We start from the raw sequence: 27,780 nt of genomic DNA, 5'->3' as shown, positions 1-27,780 counted from the left end.
GATCTGACCTTTTACTTAGAATACTTCACATGTAACAAAATCTACAGAAATATTGGAACAACTGTATTGTATCCTCTATGTAATTCTCCAATACATATGGAAATGTATTCTCCAATGTTCAATAAATTGAACCTACAATCAGATAATATATATATATATATATATATATATATATCAGACAAATATGTAGATATGAAGGAAAGTCCAGACTATTATACTGTATACTTTAACATTCTGCCTTTGATAACAGATTCATTCATTACAATATAATTATTGCTAAATTGGATTTCTTACATTAGTAGACACATGATACATAAAGCTTGGCGCCCTGCAGAAGCACTTACCAAAATGCCCTCCTACTGTTTCTGTATGTTCCTCCTACATACCAATTAGATTGTAAGCTCCTCGGGGCAGGGACTGTTCCTAAATGTTACGTTTCTCTGAAGCACTTATTCCCATGATCTGTTATTTATATCTGTTTATTATTTGTTATTTATATGATTACCACGTGTATTACTACTGTGAAGCGCTAAGTACAGTAATGGCGCTATACAAATAAAGACATACAATACAATACAGTATAGCTGCAAGTAGTCCATGATCTGGGACATGCTGTTACTTTGTTATGGTGACACGGAGTAGCAAACACTGTTACACATAGTCAAGACAACGGGAGCGCAAGCGGGGGGCGCGAGATGTTTTTTTTTGGGGGGGGGGGGGGTGGGGGGCGTGGGCGGTTGCAGAGGTCCCGCGCTCTTCCCCCAAGGCATTTAAATTAAATGCCGGGGGACCGCACGAGGCGTCTGCAACTTCAATTACCGTGATTCAGTCGGCTTTGGCGACGCATCGCTGCGGCAAGACGGCATCACGTGTTGTGACGTCACATGATGCTGCAGAGCAGGTAAGGGGAGCGCGAGCACGGGTAGAGAGCTGGCAGGGGGGCGCAAGGCAAGAAGTTTGCGCACCCCTTGTCTAGATTAGAAACTGTCTCTGATTTCACTATCCTGTGCAGATGTCCTGTACTTGTGAGGAAAGCTTGAAATGTGAATGGGACTAGACGGTGTGCTGAATAGGCCTTTGCAAGATGTATCTCACTAAACTAGCCAAGTACTGTCCGCCTTAGAAATAAATAGATATGTGTTGTTTATATGTTGCATTTATTTCTCATAGTAATCATAAATTCTTAGAGCTGCCTCCCCTAAGGAGATGATGTGAGCTGAAGGTCCCTGTAAGGTGCCGGCTACCAAGAGGTTAATCCCTGCCTGGAGGAGGCAGTATTGACCCGCGCAGCTGAGTTAGTAGAGGGTTAAAAAGCGGGGCGCGTACAGCCCAGAAGGGTGTGCCCTGGACTGCAGAGGGACACCCGAGTAGGACGTATGTTATGCTCTGTACACATGAACTTTTACATTCCGATGCTATGAAAAAGCTGCACTTTGCGTTGCTGAACTTTGGCTGAATAAAAGCCTCTGTTTCCCTGTCCCGACGCAAGTCTCCTGCCGTTACCTCTGCGTGCATCACCGACCAGTCCCTTTTTGAAAGAGCGTTGGGTCTTAAACGGGATACTTTCCGGCACCATAACGGTGTCGTTGCTGCTGTACTTGGTTATTAGAGTAATGGAGAAATCTGTATGCCTTGTGTTATCTGCCCAGTGTTATCAATATTAGCAAACGCATTGTTATTTAATATTGTTTGCCTGCGATTACGCGTAACCGCAGTATTTGCATGTGATTGGTTTATTTACCTTTTTTCCTCGATAGAGATATAGAAACTGGCTGCCAATAAGGTACATGTTTCTTTAGTATACAGGCATAACCCGCTTTAAGGACACTCACTTTAAGTACACTCGCGAGTAAGTACATGTCGCCCAATAGGCAAACGGCAGCTCACGCATGCGCCTGTCAGCACGCCCTGAACAGCAATACCGGCTCCCTACCTGTACCGAAGCTGTGCGCAAGCGGGGAGACTATAGAGCCTGTTACACATGCGTTATTTACATCAGTTATGCACGTATATAACGATTGCAGTACAGTACATGCATCGAAAAGTGGGGAAAAGGTAGTGCTTCACTTTAAGTACATTTTCGCTTTACATACGTGCTCCGGTCCCATTGCGTACGTTAATGCGGGGTATGCCTGTGTTACATACATGCTCCGGTCCCATTGCGTACGTTAATGCGGGGTATGCCTGTGTTACATACATGCTCCGGTCCCATTGCGTACGTTAATGCGGGGTATGCCTGTGTTACATACATGCTCCGGTCCCATTGCGTACGTTAATGCGGGGTATGCCTGTGTTACATACATGCTCCGGTCCCATTGCGTACGTTAATGCGGGGTATGCCTGTGTTACATACATGCTCCGGTCCCATTGCGTACGTTAATGCGGGGTATGCCTGTGTTACATACATGCTCCGGTCCCATTGCGTACGTTAATGCGGGGTATGCCTGTGTTACATACATGCTCCGGTCCCATTGCGTACGTTAATGCGGGGTATGCCTGTGTTACATACATGCTCCGGTCCCATTGCGTACGTTAATGCGGGGTATGCCTGTGTTACATACACGCTCCGGTCCCATTGCGTACGTTAATGCGGGGTATGCCTGTGTTACATACATGCTCCGGTCCCATTGCGTACGTTAATGCGGGGTATGCCTGTGTTACATACATGCTCCGGTCCCATTGTGTACGTTAATGCGGGGTGTGCCTGTGTTACATACATGCTCCGGTCCCATTGCGCACGTTAATGCGGGGTATGGCTGTGTTACATACACGCTCCGGTCCCATTGCGCACGTTAATGCGGGGTATGCCTGTGTTACATACATGCTCCGGTCCCATTGCGTACGTTAATGCGGGGTATGCCTGTGTTACATACACGCTCCGGTCCCATTGCGTACGTTAATGCGGGGTATGCCTGTGTTACATACATGCTCCGGTCCCATTGCGTACGTTAATGCGGGGTATGCCTGTGTTACATACATGCTCCGGTCCCATTGCGTACGTTAATACGGGGTATGCCTGTGTTACATACATGCTCCGGTCCCATTGCGTACGTTAATACGGGGTATGCCTGTGTTACATACATGCTCCGGTCTCATTGCGTACGTTAATGCGGGGTATGCCTGTGTTACATACATGCTCCGGTCCCATTGCGTACGTTAATACGGGGTATGCCTGTGTTACATACATGCTCCGGTCCCATTGCGTACGTTAATGCGGGGTATGCCTGTGTTACATACATGCTCCGGTCCCATTGCGTACGTTAATGCGGGGTATGCCTGTGTTACATACATGCTCCGGTCCCATTGCGTACGTTAATGCGGGGTATGCCTGTGTTACATACATGCTCCGGTCCCATTGCGTACGTTAATGTGGGGTATGCCTGTGTTACATACATGCTCCGGTCCCATTGCGTACGTTAATGCGGGGTATGCCTGTGTTACATACATGCTCCGGTCCCATTGCGTACGTTAATGCGGGGTATGCCTGTGTTACATACATGCTCCGGTCCCATTGCGTACGTTAATGCGGGGTATGCCTGTGTTACATACATGCTCCGGTCCCATTGCGTACGTTAATGCGGGGTATGCCTGTGTTACATACATGCTCCGGTCCCATTGCGTACGTTAATGCGGGGTATGCCTGTGTTACATACATGCTCCGGTCCCATTGCGTACGTTAATGCGGGGTATGCCTGTGTTACATACATGCTCCGGTCCCATTGCGTACGTTAATGCGGGGTATGCCTGTGTTACATACATGCTCCGGTCCCATTGCGTACGTTAATGCGGGGTATGCCTGTGTTACATACATGCTCCGGTCCCATTGCGCACGTTAATGCGGGGTATGCCTGTGTTACATACATGCTCCGGTCCCATTGCGCACGTTAATGCGGGGTATGCCTGTGTTACATACACGCTCCGGTCCCATTGCGTACGTTAATGCGGGGTATGCCTGTGTTACATACACGCTCCGGTCCCATTGCGTACGTTAATGCGGGGTATGCCTGTGTTACATACATGCTCCGGTCTCATTGCGTACGTTAATGCGGGGTATGCCTGTGTTACATACATGCTCCGGTCCCATTGCGTACGTTAATGCGGGGTGTGCCTGTGTTACATACATGCTCCGGTCCCATTGCGTACGTTAATGCGGGGTGTGCCTGTGTTACATACATGCTCCGGTCCCATTGCGTACGTTAATGCGGGGTATGCCTGTGTTACATACATGCTCCGGTCCCATTGCGTACGTTAATGCGGGGTATGCCTGTGTTACATACATGCTCCGGTCCCATTGCGTACATTAATGCGGGGTATGTATGTATGTAGTTTGCTCGCTTTCCCTGTGAAACTTTAGACCGCATTTTAGAATTATTTGCCTTCTTCTTACCCCTTTTTTAATTTAAAACATTTGTTTTTAAACAAAGGATTGAAGCACGGGGTCCCCGGAGCTGACCCCCATTCATTTCAGCTCCGGGGAGCTCCTGCTACCAAAGTTACTTTCAAAGGGGAGGGGGGCTGGTATCTCGGCAGAGTTTAAAGCCCCCGACATCACGGCTTCCTATTGGCCCGCAGGGGGGCGGGGGCTTTGAAACGCTGCTATTACGTGATCTTCGCTAGCCGTGCAGAGCGGCTGCCGGCTCGCCCTCTGGAGGGGAAGTATCTCCGAAAGCTTGGGGTCCCCACGGCTGAAATTAAAGGAGTTCAGCTCCGGAGACCCGATCCTATGTTTACAGAAGAACAAAGGATCGCTCCGCCCTGGCCCAGCATGATGGTGGTTCCATCGGTGCCACTGCACCGTGCCCCGAGCCTACAGACGCCCCGCGCACTCCCCCACAACAATTAAACTGTTTCCAAGAGGAGAGCGCAGGGGGCTGTGTAACTCTCCTGCTTTCTCCGGTTGCCTCTCCATGCAGGGTCCCGTCAACATGGCTCCACCACGGCAAATGGCGTTGTGTTGTCATGACAACGGGGCGTCACGTGACGTGTCTCACATTGCTAGGTCAACGGGACGTTGCATGGCCCCGTCTCATGACGTGTCTTCATGGCAACGTAACACCTTGTGACGTAGCGGATCCACGACGCAAGGAGCTGAGGCGATGCCGTCGGAGAAGGCAGGAGCCGGGACCCTGCACGTGTCCCTGCAGTGAGTGCCGCAAACCTCCCAGCCGTCCCTGTCTCGTCCCGCAAGGCGGCAGTGACTGACTTGCCACGCACCGCCACGGCCATCTAGCTCGTCCCCACAGCAGCATCGGACGTGGAATCTGGAGAGCGCGGCTGCTGTTTGTGGCGATGACCGACGGGTGAGTCAGTGGGGTGCTCAGCGCAGGAGCCAAGAGTCACATTTTAGGCGCCAGGGATTGCTCCGCCTCTGAATTAGGCGCTGAAGCCTAAATGTGCAGTGTCTGAAGTGTTTGTTTGGACCGTTTTCATTTAAAAAATCCCCCATTTGAAAACGGTCCTGTATACCAGGGGTGCGCAAACTGGGTGGCGGGAGATTTTTCTAGGGGGACGTGGCGGTTACAGAGGTCCCGCGCTCTTCCCAAAGGCATTTAAATGAAATGCCGGGGAATCATGTGAGACCTCTGCAACTCTAACTTACAGTGATTTTTAAGATGGCTGTGTGACGCGGCGTCAAATGACACCTCGGGTCGTGAAGTGACGTCACACACGTCAAATGATGCCGCGGGTAACGTGACATGATGTCACATGACGCAGCTCCAAGGTGGGGGGGGGGCACGAGCACCAGGGCAGGCAAGGCAGGGGGGTGCAGCAGGAAAAGTTTGCGCTCCCCTGCTCTATACTATTACTCCCATACTCATTACCGGATAGTGAAAATGATACGGTAAAGAACATGTTTCAGCAGTTACAAGTAGTTTGGAAACCAAGCACTGTGTCTTCATTAAAGAGCACATTATTTTAATGGCATCAGAAATCCAGCGAGGCTTTGTAATTGTGCAAATAGGCTGAATGAGGCACTGGGAAAATTGGATCCCACAGAGCTTCGTAAGCAGACGAGAAGTTGATCCATCAGTTGGCTAATGGAGCTAAGAAAAGATCAGGGAGGACGCGGCTGAAAATGCTGAATAGCAGCTTGTAGACGGCAGCTTTACTCGGGTCACAAGAAAAGCTGTATGAATACTGCAGGAGGAGTCAGAAGAACGCACAATCGGACACCAAGGAGCGGAGTTATGCTGCGTGTCAGGGTGACTGCGCATACTACCTGCGCTCCTCCCGTGTAGGAAGCATGCTGCGGGTAAAAGGATCGGCCTTACATATATGGAGCACAAAGAACAGAGCCTGCGCTCCTACCAATTGGGCTAAAATATACTAGTGACGTTTACATTTAGAACCTAAGTCTGTGTTGCAAAGCAGCCATTTGGTTGCATCTTTTGATCAAAACCTGATTCCAGCCGCCAGCCTCGTCACGGTGACCTCCGTTTAGCAGGAACCTGCACTGAATGTAGGTAATTTCTTGTTGTCCTGTGGACTTAACTTTGTGAGATTATGTGAAAGTGCCCTGACGGGGTTAAATAAATGAAGCATATGCCGATTTGTGATTTAGTGCCATTAAAAGTAACAGAGTTCCCTTATTATAAAGGTAACCTGTGGGTGCAGAAATACCCTAGTGTGAAATATGGAAACTTGCACACATCTCTTCTTCCTACCAGCCATAGACACCCAGCTGCTCTTCAGTGGCGGGAGATGTGCAGACTGGCAATGAGGGGTATTGTACCTTCATGCTTATTGGGGGGTTGGTAGGAGCTCTGTCCTGAATGTCCTACTTCAGGGAGGAGCGCTGCAATGTGTACAGCAAGCATGTCAAACTCAAAGGCTAACACGGGCCAAATAAACAAGGTTTAAGTTTAGGTGGGCCGCAAAAAAACAAAAACTTCAATTTTCATAGAAACGTAGGTTTATTTCGAAAAGTACAGTATAAAAAAAAAAGAACGATAAAATAAATGTTTTCTTCCTGACACTTGGCATCTCTGACTCTCTCTCTGACTCTCTCTCTGACTCTCTCTCTGACACTCTCTCTCCCTCTGACACACTCTCTCTCCCTCTGACACACTCTCTCTCCCTCTGACACACTCTCTCTCCCTCTGACACACTCTCTCTCCCTCTGACACACTCTCTCCCCCTCTGACACACTCTCTCCCCCTCTGACACACTCTCCCCCTCTGACACACTCTCTCCCCCGCTCAGACACACTCACTCCCACTCTCAGACACACTCTCTCCCCCTCTCAGACACACTCTCTCCCCCTCTCAGACACACTCTCTCCCCCTCTCAGACACACTCTCTCCCCCTCTCAGACACACTCTCTCCCCCTCTCAGACACACTCTCTCCCCCTCTCAGACACACACTCTCCCAGACACAATCTCTCCCAGACACAATCTCTCCCAGACACAATCTCTCCCAGACACAATCTCTCCCAGACACACTCTCTCCCAGACACACTCTCTCCCAGACACACTCTCTCCCAGACACACTCTCTCCCAGACACATTCTCTCCCAGACACATTCTCTCCCAGACACACTCTCTCCCAGACACACTCTCTCCCAGACACACTCTCTCCCAGACACACACACACTCAGACACACACACACACACACTCAGACACACACACACACACACACACACACTCAGATACACACACACACACACACACACACACACACACACACACACACACACACACACACACACACACACACTCAGATAATACACACAGACACAGATACACACTCACACAGATACACACTCACACAGACACACACACACTCAGAAAACACACACACACGGGAAATCGGAACGGGAGAGGAAATCGGAGCAGGAGAGCAAGGGGGAAGCAAGGCAGGCATGGAGCAGTAGTCACCTGACTTGCTCCATGCAGCAGGAAGAGGCAGGGAGCAGGCAGCAGGAAGAGGCGGGGAGCAGGCAGCAGGAAGAGGCGGGGAGCAGGCAGCAGGAAGAGGCGGGGAGCAGGCAGCAGGAAGAGGCGGGCCTCACTATGCAAGCTCGGATAGAGCTTGCTCCGGGCCAAAAAAAAATTTCTGGCAGCGTGCCAACACGCGCCAGCCAATCGGGAGAGGTTTTTTTTCCCCTTTGCAGAAAGCGCGCGCAGCACGAGTTAAATATTGGCGAGCTGTGCCGCAAATATGTTCACTGTGGGCCGCATGCGGCCCACGGGCCGCGAGTTTGACATGCTTGGTGTACAGTCTTCCACAAATGTTAGGCCAATACGTTTCCATGCTGCATACTCCATTTAATTACAGTGTCACTGGTACATTGTTTTACGAAACACTTTCTGGGAGGTGTATCCTCCCTTCAGGGTAGAGCTCCTGCCAAATCTCCAATTAGCAGAGATGCCAGTGGGGGGGGGGGGGGGGGGGGGGGGGGGGGGGTCGGGCGCCGGTTTCAGCCGTTCTGACAGTGACGCTGGGGGCGCACGCTCTTGCTCTGATCTGTTTCATAGCGCCTGAACATAGAAAAAGAGGAAAGAATACAGCAAGAATATCAATGTTAATAGAAATAAATACAGAAAGACCAGACAAATGGGCTCGTCCTACCCCCCCCCCCTTCCACCCCTCCCACCCTTCTTTTTCTTCTTTTCTACATTCTTCTCTTTCCTTTGTTAAGCCCATGAGAGACGCCTACGGAAGCGGCTGCTTCCCTAACACAACCGGAAATAGGAAGACAGACCACACTTATTCAAAAACAGTGTTATAGCAACTATTTTATTTCAGTAATGATGACGAACTGTTAATGCCCTTTGTTGTATGGACAAGTGACACTGTTAAAACATCACATGTATTCCAAGACTATATATTTGTTATGTCTCTAAAACAATAAAAAAAAATTGAAACAAAAAAAAAAAAGAATATCAATGTTAAATATATTGGGGCTGAGCTTACAAAAGCACAATGCTTTATATAGAGTGTCCACCCATAGTCTCTTATATTGTAAGTTCAGGGTCTGTCTTACCCAGGGTACAAGGTAATTTTAATGATACGATATATCCTTACGGTGTTATTGCTATAGTCTTACAGTCCCATTGGGCTGCACTGCAGAATATGCTGCTCTACGTAGATCAGGTCGATAATGTGATCTGGGACTTGATGTTCTGGAGTATAGAAAAGTATACCGAATACGACATCATTATAAAAGTGCAGCCCTTCCTAAAAACCTAAGTGAACAAATACAGTAATGTAGATCGATACGAATAGCAGTGATATATTCTTCTTAATAGCGAATGTTTGCTTTAGGCAGGATTGCATTTAAGAAAGACTATTACAGTACACCATTTAAGTTGTTCTCAAAAATATATATATGGTTTTTTTTTTTTTTTTTGCAAGCTAATGGGCACTGTATTTTTAATAAATATAAAATCAGAGAAATAGGGAAAATGGCCTATTTTTTAACCATAATTAGACATGGAAGGTGACAATAATCTGAGTAATGTAGATAGAGGTGTTGCTTTAAGCGAAGACTCTTCCAAGTAGCTGAAATTGTTTTAGCGGTTAAAAATAACGGTCCCTAACCCTGCACAGATTTCCCTCCATTCATGGTCTCAAGGAAAAATGTGTGCTGCTGCCGACCTGTGGAATAATAAAGGGATTAGACATCTTGTTGGACATGGCATCTTGTATTAATACTGAAATTTACGTATACATACTAGAACTTCCCTGACGAAGCACTATTGTGCGAAACGCGTAGGGATTGGTCGCACTGTATGTGATGTCATTTTCTGACTTTTCGGCAAACCTCAGACTCGGAGTTCAGCTGTAGCCGCATCCTTGTATGCCAGACACTGCTTGACTTCCAGCACCAATGCCTATGAAAGGCGCTAATATTTTCTAAGCTGTAAATTCGGATATTTGTAATTTTATGTGTATACTTATTATACTTATCTTGGCGCGTCTGTCTTCCAGGGCTAGAGAACTAGGCAACGCAAACATATGATGTATTCATGTTCTGTGTTTCCTGAGAGGGACACCCACTTTAGTCTTAGAAACAGCAAATCCGTTCAGCGCGTCAAGATTTTTGTCTCCATCACCTGCCACGTTAATTTTTATGAAATGCAAGATTTTGGACGTGCCCAGAAGGTTAACCAGAGATACAACTCTGACCCTTTATACCCCAAGATAGTGACCCACCAAGAAATGAATATGTTGGGAAATCCGCTTGTCCGATGCTAGTAATATGTCGGATGTCCCAAGATACAGAGATAGATATATATATTGATATATATAGATATATCTATATATATATATATATATAGATATATCAGCGGAATGTGTTTGTGGTCTTTTGCATAAGATTTACTTCTAGACCAGTAAATAATTAATTTTCATATAGTCAGATTTCTTCAGATTCCCTTATATTTATTTGATCACCTAATAATTGTATACATTTTGTTTCAAATTAGAAATGATACAACCTGTTTAGAAGTTGGGTCATGTCTGTAGGACAAGTATGAAAAACATGTATCATTTAACTCCGGTCACATTTTGCAGCTAACCACAATTTGATTCATTTATTAAGAAAGGAGAATACGATGTTGTGGATTAGATACTGATTTCCTGCACGTGTCACTTGGCATTTTCACTTGCGATACGATTGTACTGATGATTTTCCCCCCTTGGGTGTACTGCGGCTGTGGTATCTACTACATGCTGGAATTTAATAAGTGAAAGGTGTTTGTGTTGTAGACTAATCATGGAAACCTATTGGAGCGCTCGGTAGCCAAGGATTTGCAAGGACAAACAGAATACCTCCGTGCAGTTATTACCTGAGCTCCCTTAGCTTTTCTTGTCGCCTGACGAGCTCTGTTGCACATTTCTATGACTGATACTGTATGTGACATAAGTGGCTCTCCTCCTTCAGACTGTGCTTTTCATTTCAGGATGCCATTCCCTGCTGGTGAGTGTACAGGACACGGAGCGATACACCCTGCTGTTCTCCTCTGTCATTCTCAAGTGCGATTACAGCACCTCGGCCCAGCTGCAGGACGTGTCCGTCACCTGGCGCTTCAAGTCCTTCTGCAAGGACCCCATCTTTGACTATTTCTCGGCCGGTAAGTCCTGCTTCCTTGCACACTCGGGAGTTGTGAGCGGTGGCAATGCTCTAATGTCCAGAAAAAAGGTGTTGAAAAAGTATGATGCTTTAAATCTAGAAGTCCTATCATCTGAAATAGACTTACGGTCCGGGCGGCCTATCAAACCTGTGTTTTTTCGGTATAAACTGTGTGAATATGATGTTTTACAGGTGCTCTCCGTCCCATGATTATAAGGCATACTGAGCACCCTTCAGATAAACTATGGGAGACTTCTAAATCTTCCATGGACTCCTTGGGATCAGGGAATTCTTTTCAGAGACACCGCAGGCAAATTATTTATTTTTCAGCTTCAAATTTCCTTCAAACCGCAGGGGGGGGGGTCAGTGTGGCAGTATATACTGTAGCAGTATTAATCTACATGTCTAAAGGGGTAAAAAAAAAAAACCCTGATGCACGTGAATGAGTATTTAAAAGAAATCGGTCATCTGGCTTCAAATATTTGTTAATGTCCCTTTTGTAGACATGAGGTGTTAGATTTCCTGTAGCTCCCATTTTTTGCTCTGGAAGTGAGACTTTACCACTCCCGCCCGCCCCCACCCACACCTTTACCACTGCCGCCCGCCCCCACCCACACCTTTACCACTGCCGCCCGCCCCCACCCACACCTTTACCACTGCCGCCCCGCCCCCACCCACACCTTTACCACTGCCGCCCGCCCCCACCCACACCTTTACCACTGCCGCCCGTCCCGCCCCCACACCTTTACCACTGCCGCCTGCCCCCACCCACACCTTTACCACTGCCGCCCGCCCCCACCCACACCTTTACTACTGCCGCCCCCACCCACACCTTTACCACTGCCGCCCGCCCCCACCCACACCTTTACCACTGCCGCCCGCCCCCACCCACACCTTTACCACTGCCGCCCGCCCCCACCCACACCTTTACCACTGCCGCCCGCCCCCACCCACACCTTTACCACTGCCACCCGTCCCGCCCACACCTTTACCACTGCCGCCCGTCCCGCCCACACCTTTACCACTGCCGCCCGTCCCGCCCACACCTTTTCCACTCCCGCCCGTCCCGCCCACACCTTTACCACTCCCGCCCGTCCCGCCCCCACCTTTACCACTCCCGCCCGTCCCGCCCCCACCTTTACCACTCCCGCCCGTCCCCGCCCCCACCTTTACCACTGCCGCCCGTCCCCGCCCACCCCTTTTCCACTCCCGCCCGTCCCCGCCTACACCTTTTCCGCTCCCGCCCGTCCTGCCCACACCTTTACCACTGCCGCCCGCCCGCCCCCACCCACACCTTTTCCACTCCCGCCCGTCCCGCCCACACCTTTACCACTCCCGCCCGTCCCGCCCACAGCCCGTCCCGCCCACACTTTTTCCACTCCCGACCGTCCCGCCCACACCTTTACCACTCCCGCCCGTCCCGCCCCCACCTTTACCACTCCCGCCCGTCCCGCCCCCACCTTTACCACTCCCGCCCGTCCCCGCCCCCACCTTTACCACTGCCGCCCGTCCCCGCCCACCCCCTTTTCCACTCCCGCCCGTCCCCGCCTACACCTTTTCCGCTCCCGCCCGTCCTGCCCACACCTTTACCACTGCCGCCCGCCCGCCCCCCACCCACACCTTTTCCACTCCCGCCCGTCCCGCCCACACCTTTACCACTCCCGCCCGTCCCGCCCACACCTTTACCACTCCCGCCCGTCCCCACCCACACCTTTTCCACTGCCGCCCGTCCCCGCCCACACCTTTACCACTGCCGCCCGTCCCGCCCACACCTTTACCACTGCCGCCCCGCCCCCACCCACACCTTTACCACTCCCGCCCGTCCCCGCCCACACCTTTTCCACTCCCGCCCGCCCCGCCCACACCTTTTCCACTGCCGGCCGTCCCCCGCCCACACCCACACCTTTTTCACTCCCGCCCGTCCCCGCCCCACACCTTTACCACTCCCGCCCGTCCCGCCCACACCTTTACCACTCCCGCCCGTCCCCACCCACACCTTTACCACTCCCGCCCGTCCCCGCCCACACCTTTACCACTGCCGCCCGTCCCGCCCACACCTTTTCCACTCCCGCCCGTCCCCGCCCACACCTTTACCACTCCCGTCCGTCCCCGCCCCCACACCTTTACCACTGCCGCCCGTCCCGCCCACACCTTTACCACTCCCGCCCGTCCCCGCCCACACCTTTACCACTCCCGCCCGTCCCGCCCACACCTTTTCCACTCCCGCCTGTCCCCCGCCCACACCTTTACCATTCCGTCCGTCCCCGCCCCCACACCTTTACCACGGCCCGCCCGTCCCGCCCACACCTTTTCCACTCCCGCCCCCACCCACACCTTTACCACTGCCGCCCGCCCCTACCCACACCTTTACCACTGCCGCCCGCCCCTACCCACACCTTTACCACTCCCGCCCACACCTTTTCCACTGCCGACCGTCCCGCCCACACCTTTTCCACTCCCGCCCGTCCCCGCCCACACCTTTACCACTCCCACCCATCCCCGCCCACACCTTTACCACTCCCACCCATCCCCGCCCACACCTTTACCACTCCCGCCCGTCCCCGCCCCCACACCTTTACCACTCCCGCCCGTCCCCGCCCCCACACCTTTACCACTGCCGCCCGTCCCGCCCACACCTTTACCACTCCCGGCCGTCCCGCCCACACCTTTTCCACTCCCGCCCGTCCCGCCCACACCTTTTCCACTCCCGCCCGTCCCGCCCGCCCCGCCCACACCTTTTCCACTCCCACCCGTCCCTACCCACACCTTTACCACTGCCGCCCGCCCCTACCCACACCTTTACCACTCCCGCCCGCCCCTACCCACACCTTTACCACTCCCGCCCGTCCCGCCCACACCTTTTCCACTGCCGCCTGTCCCCGCCCACACCTTTACCACTCCCCGCCCGTCCCGCCCACACCTTTACCACTCCCGCCCGTCCCGCCCACACCTTTTCCACTCCCGCCCGCCCCGCCCACACCTTTTCCACTCCCACCCGTCCCGCCCACACCCACACCTTTTTCACTTCCGCCCGTCCTCGCCCACACCTTTACCACTCCCGCCCGTCCCGCCCACACCTTTACCACTCCCGCCCGTTCCCCGCCCCCACCTTTACCACTCCCGCCCGTTCCCGCCCACACCTTTACCACTCCCGGCCGTCCCCGCCCACACCTTTACCACTCCCGCCCGTCCCCGCCCACACCTTTACCACTGCCGCCCGTCCCGCCCACACCTTTTCCACTCCCGCCCGTCCCCCGCCCACACCTTTACCACTCCCGTCCGTCCCCGCCCCCACACCTTTACCACTGCCGCCTGTCCCGCCCACACCTTTACCACTCCCGCCCGTCCCCGCGCCCACACCTTTACCACGGCCCGCCCGTCCCGCCACACCTTTACCACTCCCGCCCGTCCCGCCCACACCTTTACCACTCCCGCCCGTCCCGCCCACACCTTTACCACTCCCGCCCATCCTGCCCACACCTTTACCACTCCCGCCCATCCCCGCCCACACCTTTTCCACTCCCACCCGTCCCTACCCACACCTTTACCACTGCCGCCCGCCCCTACCCACACCTTTACCACTCCCGCCCGCCCCTACCCACACCTTTACCACTCCCCGCCCGTCCCGCCCACACCTTTTCCACTGCCGCCTGTCCCCGCCCACACCTTTACCACTCCCGCCCGTCCCGCCCACACCTTTACCACTCCCGCCCGTCCCGCCCACACCTTTTCCACTCCCGCCCGCCCCGCCCACACCTTTTCCACTCCCACCCGTCCCGCCCACACCCACACCTTTTTCACTTCCGCCCGTCCTCGCCCACACCTTTACCACTCCCGCCCGTCCCGCCCACACCTTTACCACTCCCGCCCGTTCCCCGCCCACACCTTTACCACTCCCGCCCGTTCCCGCCCACACCTTTACCACTCCCGGCCGTCCCCGCCCACACCTTTACCACTCCCGCCCGTCCCCGCCCACACCTTTACCACTGCCGCCCGTCCCGCCCACACCTTTTCCACTCCCGCCCGTCCCCCGCCCACACCTTTACCACTCCCGTCCGTCCCCGCCCCCACACCTTTACCACTGCCGCCTGTCCCGCCCACACCTTTACCACTCCCGCCCGTCCCCGCGCCCACACCTTTACCACGGCCCGCCCGTCCCGCCACACCTTTACCACTCCCGCCCGTCCCGCCCACACCTTTACCACTCCCGCCCGTCCCGCCCACACCTTTACCACTCCCGCCCATCCTGCCCACACCTTTACCACTCCCGCCCATCCCCGCCCACACCTTTACCACTGCCGCCCGTCCCGCCCACACCTTTTCCACTCCCGCCCGTCCCCCGCCCACACCTTTACCACTCCCGCCCGTCCCCCGCCCACACCTTTACCACTCCCGTCCGTCCCCGCCCCCACACCTTTACCACTGCCGCCTGTCCCGCCCACACCTTTACCACTCCCGCCCGTCCCCGCCCACACCTTTACCACTCCCGTCCGTCCCCGCCCCCACACCTTTACCACGGCCCGCCCGTCCCGCCCACACCTTTTCCACTCCCGCCCCCACCCACACCTTTACCACTGCCGCCCGCCCCTACCCACACCTTTACCACTGCCGCCCGCCCCTACCCACACCTTTACCACTCCCGCCCGTCCCGCCCACACCTTTACCACTCCCACCCGTCCCCGCCCACACCTTTACCACTCCCGCCCGTCCCCGCCCCCACACCTTTACCACTGCCGCCCGTCCCGCCCACACCTTTTTCACTCCCGCCCGTCCCGCCCCCACCCACACCTTTACCACTGCCGCCCATCCCCGCCCACACCTTTACCACTCCCGCCCGTCCTGCCCACACCTTTACCACTGCCGCCCATCCCCGCCCACACCTTTACCACTCCCCGCCCGTCCCGCCCACACCTTTACTACTCCCGCCCGTCCCGCCCACACCTTTACCACTCCCGCCCGTCCCGCCCACACCTTTTCCACTCCTGCCCGTTTCGCCCACACCTTTTCCACTCCCGCCCGTCCCGCCCACACCTTTTTCACTCCCGCCCGTCCCCACCCACACCTTTACCACTCCCGCCCGTCCCGCCCACACCTTTACCACTGCCGCCCATCCCCGCTCACACCTTTACCACTCCCGCCCGTCCCGCCCACACCTTTACCACTCCCGCCCGTCCCGCTCACACCTTTACCACTCCCGCCTGTCCCGCCCACACCTTTTCCACTCCCGCCCGTTTCGCCCACACCTTTTCCACTCCCGCCCGTCCCGCCCACACCTTTTTCACTCCCGCCCGTCCCCACCCACACCTTTTCCACTCCCGCCCGTCCCGCCCACACCTTTACCACTCCCGCCCGTCCCCGCCCACACCTTTACCACTCCCGCCCGTCCCCGCCTACACCTTTTCCACTCCCGCCCGTCCCGCCCACACCTTTTCCACTCCCGCCCGTCCCCGCCCGTCCCCGCCCCCACACCTTTTCCACTGCTGCCCGTCCCCGCCCACACCTTTACCACTCCCGCCTGTCCCGCCCACACCTTTTCCACTCCCGCCCGTCCCCGCCCACACCTTTACCACTCCCGCCCGTCCCCACCCACAGCTTTTCCACTCCCGCCCGTCCCGCCCACACTTTTACCACTCCCGCCCGTCCCGCCCACACCTTTACCACTCCCGCCCTTCCCCGCCCACACCTTTTCCACTCCCGCCCTTCCCGCCCACACCTTTTCCACTCCCGCCCGTCCCGCCCACACCTTTTCCACTCCCGCCCTTCCCGCCCACACCTTTTCCACTCCCGACCGTCCCGCCCACACCTTTTCCACTCCCGCCCGTCCCGCCCACACCTTTACCACTCCCGCCCGTCCCGCCCACACCTTTACCACTCCCGCCCGTCCCGCCCACACCTTTACCACTCCCGCCCACTCCTTTACCACTGCCGTCCGTCCCCGCCCACACCTTTACCATTGATTGGCTCAGAGGCTGTCACATGTGGCGACAGCCTTTGAAAACTCATATTTGACCGGCTTCCACATTTCGCACACCACATCGCTCCGTCGTGTCGCGCTTACTATAAACGCACGCGACGGCGGGAATACATTTGTTTTCGGGCGACGTCGCGTCGCCGGCACTATAAGCGCAGCCTTGGGAGGGAGAGGAATCCTTCCAACAAGAAAGGAGGAGTGACCGGCCGCCATCATTGAGAACATGGAAGAACTTGATTTGTAGATCTTATATCTGCGAAATACTCGACAAAATAAATATTTCTGTGCCAAACCCGAATCCTGGAATTGTTATATTTTGGAAGAAGATATGATGGTAAATAACATGTTAGACAACCATTTGTACGGAATTGATCAGACGAATTGGCTCCACTAAACAAATCTAACCATGCCATTAGCAAAGATTGTGCTGCATTCGTTCTTGGAGGCCTCTGAACTGGGAAGTAAATCACTTGCAGAACACACAGTAATGTCAGCCAGAGATAAATCACCCCCCTCCCAAATCTCCCCACGCTGTGTTTACAAACTGCAATTTAGTATTAATTTAAAATACTAGCTTTATAGGTTTAGGATCTGGGTAAAAAGGCATCTTCCAGATGTCAGCCCTTAATCATGTCACTCACAGGCATCACTACACTCAGGACTTCGTAGCGACTGACCTCTTAAAAAACACACGATTTCCAAACCAACCAAAAAGTGTGTTGTTGTTGCATATTCTTAAGAAACCAATTGCAAAAAAAAAAAACCCAACTCTGAATGATTTTTTTCATGTATTATAATGTAACAAGCACTTTTTGTTTCTATAGCAACCAGTTACAAAGTCACATCCCCTTCCTCTTTTGAAACACTCACACACCCCTTTTTGAGCCCTGCCCTCTCTCTAGCAGTGCACCAATTATATCTAGTGACTGCCTGGTCACATGATCTTCCCCACAGAACTTTGCATCTTTGGTCCTCTTCTGCTGCATTGAAGGCTCTGTTTATTAATGAAGCATATTGTGGCAATGTATGTGTTTAATCAGACTTGGTGCCTGAGATTGGTATTTTGGATAGAACGTACATGGGGGCTGACTATGAAGCAGCCATGTAGTATTATTGAACAGTAATTGAACACACAGAGTGCAGTAATTCCCACGCGTCTGGACTGCAGTCTGCAAAATACCAAACCCTTGCAGCGCAGCACGGCGACACAATGTGCCTACTGTGCGTATCTTTTAACCGCTTCAGTTCCGAAGGTGCTGTCATCTGTTGCAGACTCTCTAGCTTATGATGCAATTTGTTAGTCCAATACGCCCACAGCTCCCTCATCCCAGTCTGTGCCGGGTGACGTCTCTGTGGTAGTACTGGTTTGTGCCCAGTTCCACTTCTGTTTAACCCTTGCCTTGCTTTGAAGAACACGGTGCAACCCCTCAGGATAATGGCCCGTTCCTACGTAGCATGCAAAGGTCTTCCTGCCGACGAGCCCGAACCCCTCCTGCAGGAGGAATAAGGGAACACGAGCTGTGCTCTTCCAGGCAGGTCTTTCATTGAAACAATCGCGGCTTATTTTTAGTTTTTATTTATATTTTCTGCCGCAATACACTATTTGCTGCGCAGCCTTGACCCAAACGTCCCAAAGCTAAGGATTGGGTCACCTTGAGATCCTCTAGTACAGGGGCGGCCAACTGCAGTCCTCAAGGGCCACCAACAGGCCAGGTATTGGGGTATCCCTGCTTCAGCACAGGTGGCTCAGTCAAAGACCGAGCATCTGATTGAGCCACCTGTGCTGAAGCAGGGATATCCTCAAACCCTTACCTGTTGGGGGGCTTAAGGACTGGAGTTGGCCGCCCCTGCTATAGAGGTTATTTAATAAAACAGTGACAGGGCTGGGAACAGACACCCCATTTTGTAAGTTAAGAAACACACGTTGTATTTCTTATTATTAAAGATGGGGGGGGGGTTGAACCCCTGACTCCGTTGCAGATTAAAACCATGGATTTGTTTTTGTTTCCTCAGATTACCAAGCATCTTTAAAACTCAACCAGGACCCTTCTAATGACTGCAATGATAACCAGCGAGAGGTGCGCATTATCATCCAGAGGCGCGGGCAGAATGAGCCGGTGCTGGGCATGGAGTACAGGCAGCGCAAAATCACCCTGCGGGACAGTAAGTATCCTCCAGCCATAGGGACAGAGTCCGTGTCGCTGACCAGCAATGGTACTAGCACCGTGTATAGGGTATGAGACGTAGTGGCACTCATGTAAAAAAAATATATATATCACAATATATCACACACGCCATCACACTCACACACACCATCACACTCACACACACCATCACACTCACACACACCATCACACTCACACACACCCACACTCACACACACCATCACACTCACACTCACACACACCATCACACTCACTCACACACACATCACACTCACACACACCATCACACTCACACACACCATCACACTCACTCACACACACCATCACACTCACTCACACACACCATCACACTCACTCACACCATCACACTCACACACACACATCACACACTCCACACACAATCACACTCACACACAGCCATCACACTCACACACACCATCACACTCACTCACACCATCACACTCACTCACATACACCATCACACTCACACACCATCACACTCACACACACACCATCACACTCACTCACACACACCACCACACTCACTCACACACCATCACACTCACTCACACACCATCACACTCACTCACACACACCATCACACTCACTCACACACCATCACACTCACACACACACACCATCACACTCACACACACACACACACCATCACACACACACCATCACACACACACACACACACACACACACCATCACACTCACTCACACACACCATCACACTCACACACCATCACACTCACTCAAACACCATCACACTCACTCAAACACCATCACACTCACTCACACACACATCACACTCACTCACACACCATCACACTCACTCACACACACCATCGCACTCACTCACACACACACACACCATAACACTCACACACACACACACACCATCACACTCACACACACCATCTCACTCACACACACACACACCATCACACTCACACACACCATCACACTCACTCACACACACCATCACACTCACACACACCATCACACTCACACACACCATCACACACCATCACACTCACACACACACCATCACACTCACTCACACACACCATCACACTCACACACACACCATCACACACACACACACCATCACACTCACACACACACCATCACACTCACACACACCATCACACTCACTCACACACACCATCACACTCACTCACACACACCATCACACTCACACACAAACCATCACACACACACACACCATCACACTCACACACACACCATCACACACACACCATCACACACACACACACCATCACACTCACACACACCATCACACTCACTCACACACACCATCACACTCACTCACACACACCATCACACTCACTCACACCATCACACTCACTCACACACCATCACACTCACTCACACACACACCATCACACTCACTCACACACCATCACACTCACTCACACACACCATCGCACTCACTCACACACACACACACCATCACACTCACACACACACACCATCACACTCACACACACCATCACACTCACACACACACCATCACACTCACACACACCATCACACTCACACACACCATCACACTCACTCACACACACCATCACACTCACACACACCATCACACTCACACACACCATCACACTCACGCACACACACACCATCACACTCACTCACACACACAATCACACACACACACACCATCACACACACACACACCATCACACTCACTCACACACACCATCACACTCACTCACACACACGCCATCACACACACACACACACACACCATCACACTCACTCACACACACCATCACACTCACTCACACACACACACACCATCACACTCACTCACACACACACCATCACACTCACTCACACACACACACACCATCACACTCACACACACACACCATCACACTCACTCACACACACCATCACACTCACACACTCACACACACACCATCACACTCACACACACACCATCACACTCACACACACCATCACACTCACTCACACACCATCACACTCACTCACACACACCATCACACTCACACACACCATCACACTCACACACACCATCACACTCACACACACCATCACACTCACTCACACACACACCATCACACTCACTCACACACACACCATCACACTCACACACACACCATCACACTCACTCACACACACACAATGACACTCACTCACACACACCATCACACTCACTCACACACACACCATCACACTCACTCACACACACACACACACACACAATCACACTCACTCACACACACACCATCACACTCACACACACACCATCACACTCACACACACACCATCACACTCACTCTCACACACACCATCACACTCACTCACACACACCATCACACTCACTCACACACACCATCACACTCACACACACACACCATCACACTCACTCACACACACCATCACACTCACTCACACACCATCACACTCACTCACACACCATCACACTCACTTACACACACACCATCTCACTCACACACACCATCACACTCACTTACACACACACACACATCACACTCACTCACACACAAACCATCACACTCACTCACACACACACACAATCACACTCACTCACACACACACCATCACACTCACACACACACCATCACACTCACTCACACACACACCATCACACTCACTCAAACACACACCATCACACTCACTCACACACACACCATCACACTTACCATCACACTCACACACCCTATCACACACACACACAATCACACTCACTCACACACACACCATCACACTCACACACACACCATCACACTCACTCACACACACACCATCACACTCACTCACACACACCATCACACTCACTCACACACACCATCACACTCACACACACACACCATCACACTCACTCACACACACCATCACACTCACTCACACACCATCACACTCACTCACACACCATCACACTCACTTACACACACACCATCACACTCACTCACACACACCATCACACTCACTTACACACACACACACATCACACTCACTCACACACAAACCATCACACTCACTCACACACACACACAATCACACTCACTCACACACACACCATCACACTCACACACACACCATCACACTCACTCACACACACACCATCACACTCACTCAAACACACACCATCACACTCACTCACACACACACCATCACACTTACCATCACACTCACACACCCTATCACACACACGCACAATATCACACACTATATGTTTCGGGACTTCCTGGGATGGTCTGTAGGATTTCATGTTCGCATTAGATGTATGGGACCCTGGTCTCTGTTTGCACGCGCATACCGAGGTCTTATAGTTTTATTACTGATTTTTGTGTTTGTTTATATTGGTCTTTTCAATGGGTTTTTGGTGTTTGATTTCCCTTTCTCTCTCATTATATGGTGTGTGTGTGTGGGGAGGAGGTGGGGAGCGTGGTGGGGGTGTGTTTATATAGATACTGGGCCGTATTAACTGTGCAGTCTTCTGTCATACAACCCCTTTCAGCGCTGGAAGATCCCTTACTGCCCGTATAGGGCCACAGGCGTCATCCGGCACAGAAGGTGTCCGAAGGTAGAAGCCGGCGCAGTAAATCCGGCCTGCGTGCAAAACGGATATAAGGGCATGTCGGCAACTGAAATGCAGACAGACACGGGTAAATTCATTACGCTCTGATAGTGCCATTCGGGGCACTATCACTCTGAACTCCCATTGAAGTTAATGGGAGTTCCTGGGCGATAGGGCCTCCATCGGCACTATCTCAGTTTTAATGAATGACCCCCACAGAACTAACACAATATCGCTGCTATTAATTACCTGTATCTCCCTTCAGAAAGCAGTCTCGCTCCGAGGGAGACGACCATGGTCCAGAGGCCTAGGGTAAAGGGGCTCAACTCCAGGGCTCAAGCCCCCCCAACAAGTCAGCTTTTCAGGATATACCTGCTTCAGCACAGGTGGCTCAATCAGTCCCTGCTTCAGCACAGGTAGCTCTATCGGTGCATGCTACAGCATAGGTGGATCAAACAGTTTCTGCTTCAGCACAGGTGCCTCAATCAGAGGCTCAGTCTTCGACTGCCGTGCTGTGCTGAAGCTGGGATATCCTGACTAGCTGACCTGTTGAGGGGGGCTTGATGACGGGAGTTGAGGGCCCCTGGGCTAGCCCACTCTGGCATTGCAGAGAGTAGCATGCTCTTACCCCAGCCGTCTCCTCTGCCCCACTCCCCCGCTGCCGTGCATACGTTTCTGCAGAGAGTAGCATGCTCTTACCCCAGCCGTCTCCTCTGCCCCACTCCCCGCTGCCGTGCATACGTTTCTGCAGAGAGTAGCATGCTCTTACCCCAGCCGCCTCCTCTGTCCCACTCCCCGCTGCCGTGCATACGTTTCTGCAGAGAGTAGCATGCTCTTACCCCAGCCGTCTCCTGTGCCCCACTCCCCCGCTGCCGTGCATACGTTTCTGCAGAGAGTAGCATGCTCTTACCCCAGCCGTCTCCTCTGCCCCACTCCCCCGCTGCCGTGCATACGTTTCTGCAGAGAGTAGCATGCTCTTACCCCAGCCGTCTCCTCTGCCCCACTCCCCCGCTGCCGTGCATACGTTTCTGCAGAGAGTAGCATGCTCTTACCCCAGCCGTCTCCTGTGCCCCACTCCCCCGCTGCCGTGCATACGTTTCTGCAGAGAGTAGCATGCTCTTACCCCAGCCGTCTCCTCTGCCCCACTCCCCCGCTGCCGTGCATACGTTTCTGCAGAGAGTAGCATGCTCTTACCCCAGCCGCCTCCTCTGCCCTACTCCCCCGCTGCCGTGCATACGTTTCTGCAGAGAGTAGCATGCTCTTACCCCAGCCGTCTCCTCTGCCCCGCTCCCCCGCTGCCGTGCATACGTTTCTGCAGAGAGTAGCATGCTCTTACCCCAGCCGTCTCCTCTGCCCCACTCCCCGCTGCCGTGCATACGTTTCTGCAGAGAGTAGCATGCTCTTACCCCAGCCGTCTCCTCTGCCCCACTCCCCCGCTGCCATGCATACGTTTCTGCAGAGAGTAGCATGCTCTTACCCCAGCCGTCTCCTCTGCCCCACTCCCCGCTGCCGTGCATACGTTTCTGCAGAGAGTAGCATGCTCTTACCCCAGCCGTCTCCTCTGCCCCACTCCCCCGCTGCCGTGCATACGTTTCTGCAGAGAGTAGCATGCTCTTACCCCCGCTGTCTCCTCTGCCCCACTCCCCCGCTGCCGTGCATACGTTTCTGCAGAGAGTAGCATGCTCTTACCCCAGCCGTCTCCTCTGCCCCACTCCCCCACTGCCGTGCATACGTTTCTGCAGAGAGTAGCATGCTCTTACCCCCACTGTCTCCTCTGCCCCACTCCCCCGCTGCCGTGCATACGTTTCTGCAGAGAGTAGCATGCTCTTACCCCAGCCGTCTCCTCTGCCCCACTCCCCGCTGCCGTGCATACGTTTCTGCAGAGAGTAGCATGCTCTTACCCCCGCTGTCTCCTCTGCCCCACTCCCCCGCTGCCGTGCATACGTTTCTGCAGAGAGTAGCATGCTCTTACCCCAGCCGTCTCCTCTGCCCCACTCCCCGCTGCCGTGCATACGTTTCTGCAGAGAGTAGCATGCTCTTACCCCAGCCGTCTCCTCTGCCCCACTCCCCCGCTGCGTGCATACGTTTCTGCAGAGAGTAGCATGCTCTTACCCCAGCCGTCTCCTCTGCCCCACTCCCCGCTGCCGTGCATACGTTTCTGCAGAGAGTAGCATGCTCTTACCCCCGCCGTCTCCTCTGCCCCACTCCCCCGCTGCCGTGCATACGTTTCTGCAGAGAGTAGCATGCTCTTACCCCCGCCGTCTCCTCTGCCCCACTCCCCGCTGCCGTGCATACATTTCTGCAGAGAGTAGCATGCTCTTACCCCAGCCGTCTCCTCTGCCCCACTCCCCGCTGCCGTGCATACGTTTCTGCAGAGAGTAGCATGCTCTTACCCCAGCCGTCTCCTCTGCCCCACTCCCCGCTGCCATGCATACGTTTCTGCAGAGAGTAGCATGCTCTTACCCCAGCCGTCTCCTCTGCCCCACTCCCCGCTGCCGTGCATACGTTTCTGCAGAGAGTAGCATGCTCTTACCCCAGCCGTCTCCTCTGCCCCACTCCCCCGCTTCCGTGCATACGTTTCTGCAGAGAGTAGCATGCTCTTACCCCAGCCGTCTCCTCTGCCCCACTCCCCCGCTGCCGTGCATACGTTTCTGCAGAGAGTAGCATGCTGTTACCCCAGCCGTCTCCTCTGCCCCACTCCCCGCTGCCGTGCATACGTTTCTGCAGAGAGTAGCATGCTCTTACCCCCGCCGTCTCCTCTGCCCCGCTCCCCCGCTGCCGTGCATACGTTTCTGCAGAGAGTAGCATGCTCTTACCCCCGCCGTCTCCTCTGCCCCGCTCCCCCGCTGCCGTGCATACGTTTCTGCAGAGAGTAGCATGCTCTTACCCCAGCCGTCTCCTCTGCCCCACTCCCCGCTGCCGTGCATACGTTTCTGCAGAGTGTAGCATGCTCTTACCCCAGCCGTCTCCTCTGCCCCACTCCCCCGCTGCCGTGCATACGTTTCTGCAGAGAGTAGCATGCTCTTACCCCAGCCGTCTCCTCTGCCCCACTCCCCGCTGCCGTGTATACGTTTCTGCAGAGAGTAGCATGCTCTTACCCCAGCCGCCTCCTCTGCCCCACTCCCCGCTGCCATGCATACGTTTCTGCGGAGAGTAGCATGCTCTTACCCCAGCCGTCTCCTCTGCCCCACTCCCCGCTGCCGTGCATACGTTTCTGCAGAGAGTAGCATGCTCTTACCCCCGCCGTCTCCTCTGCCCCACTCCCCCGCTGCCGTGCATACGTTTCTGCAGAGAGTAGCATGCTCTTACCCCAGCCGTCTCCTCTGCCCCACTCCCCGCTGCCGTGCATACGTTTATGCAGAGAGTAGCATGCTCTTACCCCAGCCGTCTCCTCTGCCCCACTCCCCGCTGCCGTGCATACGTTTCTGCAGAGAGTAGCATGCTCTTACCCCAGCCGTCTCCTCTGCCCCACTCCCCCGCTGCCGTGCATACGTTTCTGCAGAGAGTAGCATGCTCTTACCCCAGCCGTCTCCTCTGCCCCACTCCCCGCTGCCGTGCATACGTTTCTGCAGAGAGTAGCATGCTGTTACCCCAGCCGTCTCCTCTGCCCCACTCCCCCGCTGCCGTGCATACGTTTCTGCAGAGAGTAGCATGCTCTTACCCCAGCCGTCTCCTCTGCCCCACTCCCCGCTGCCGTGCATACGTTTCTGCAGAGAGTAGCATGCTCTTACCCCAGCCGTCTCCTCTGCCCCACTCCTCCGCTGCCATGCATACGTTTCTGCAGAGAGTAGCATGCTCTTACCCCAGCCGTCTCCTCTGCCCCACTCCTCCGCTGCCATGCATACGTTTCTGCAGCGAGTAGCATGCTCTTACCCCAGCCGTCTCCTCTGCCCCACTCCCCCACTGCGTGCATACGTTTCTGCAGCGAGTAGCATGCTCTTACCCCAGCCGTCTCCTCTGCCCCACTCCCTTCCTGCGTGCATACGTTTCTGCAGAGAGTAGCATGCTCTTACCCCAGCCGTCTCCTCTGCCCCACTCCCCCGCTGCCGTGCATACGTTTCTGCAGAGAGTAGCATGCTCTTACCCCAGCCGTCTCCTCTGCCCCACTCCCCCGCTGCCGTGCATACGTTTCTGCAGAGAGTAGCATGCTCTTACCCCAGCCGTCTCCTCTGCCCCACTCCCCCGCTGCCGTGCATACGTTTCTGCAGAGAGTAGCATGCTCTTACCCCAGCCGTCTCCTCTGCCCCACTCCCCCGCTGCCGTGCATACGTTTCTGCAGAGAGTAGCATGCTTGTTACCCCAGCCGTCTCCTCTGCCCCACTCCCCGCTGCCATGCATACGTTTCTGCAGAGAGTAGCATGCTCTTACCCCAGCCGTCTCCTCTGCCCCACTCCCCCGCTGCCGTGTATACGTTTCTGCAGAGAGTAGCATGCTCTTACCCCCGCCGTCTCCTCTGCCCCGCTCCCCCGCTGCCGTGCATACGTTTCTGCAGAGAGTAGCATGCTCTTACCCCAGCCGTCTCCTCTGCCCCACTCCCCCGCTGCCGTGCATACGTTTCTGCAGAGAGTAGCATGCTCTTACCCCCGCCGTCTCCTCTACCCCGCTCCCCCGCTGCCGTGCATACGTTTCTGCAGAGAGTAGCATGCTCTTACCCCAGCCGCCTCCTCTGCCCCACTCCCCCGCTGCCGTGCATACGTTTCTGCAGAGAGTAGCATGCTCTTACCCCAGCCGTCTCCTCTGCCCCACTCCCCCACTGCGTGCATACGTTTCTGCAGCGAGTAGCATGCTCTTACCCCAGCCGTCTCCTCTGCCCCACTCCCCGCTGCCGTGCATACGTTTCTGCAGAGAGTAGCATGCTCTTACCCCAGCCGCCTCCTCTGCCCCACTCCCCCGCTGCCGTGCATACGTTTCTGCAGAGAGTAGCATGCTCTTACCCCAGCCGTCTCCTCTGCCCCACTCCCC

General features: G+C 54.1%; 1 protein-coding gene across 2 annotated transcripts in view; it reads left to right on the top strand.

Moving 5' to 3' along the window:
- Positions 1 to 27,780, top strand: part of ILDR1 (immunoglobulin like domain containing receptor 1) — a 98,877-nt gene that overhangs the window by 24,900 nt on the left and 46,197 nt on the right. For both annotated transcript variants that reach the window (XM_075593587.1, XM_075593586.1), the window contains exons 2-3: positions 10,909 to 11,079; positions 19,063 to 19,212. In XM_075593587.1, coding sequence (XP_075449702.1) covers positions 10,909 to 11,079; positions 19,063 to 19,212 — 321 coding nt within the window. The remainder of the gene's footprint in view (positions 1 to 10,908; positions 11,080 to 19,062; positions 19,213 to 27,780) is intronic.

The sequence above is a fragment of the Ascaphus truei genome, chromosome 3 (assembly GCF_040206685.1).
Source record: "Ascaphus truei isolate aAscTru1 chromosome 3, aAscTru1.hap1, whole genome shotgun sequence".
NCBI lineage: Eukaryota > Metazoa > Chordata > Amphibia > Anura > Ascaphidae > Ascaphus > Ascaphus truei.
Note: the sequence above shows the minus strand (reverse complement) of the source record. Positions and strands in the feature narration are given on the sequence as shown.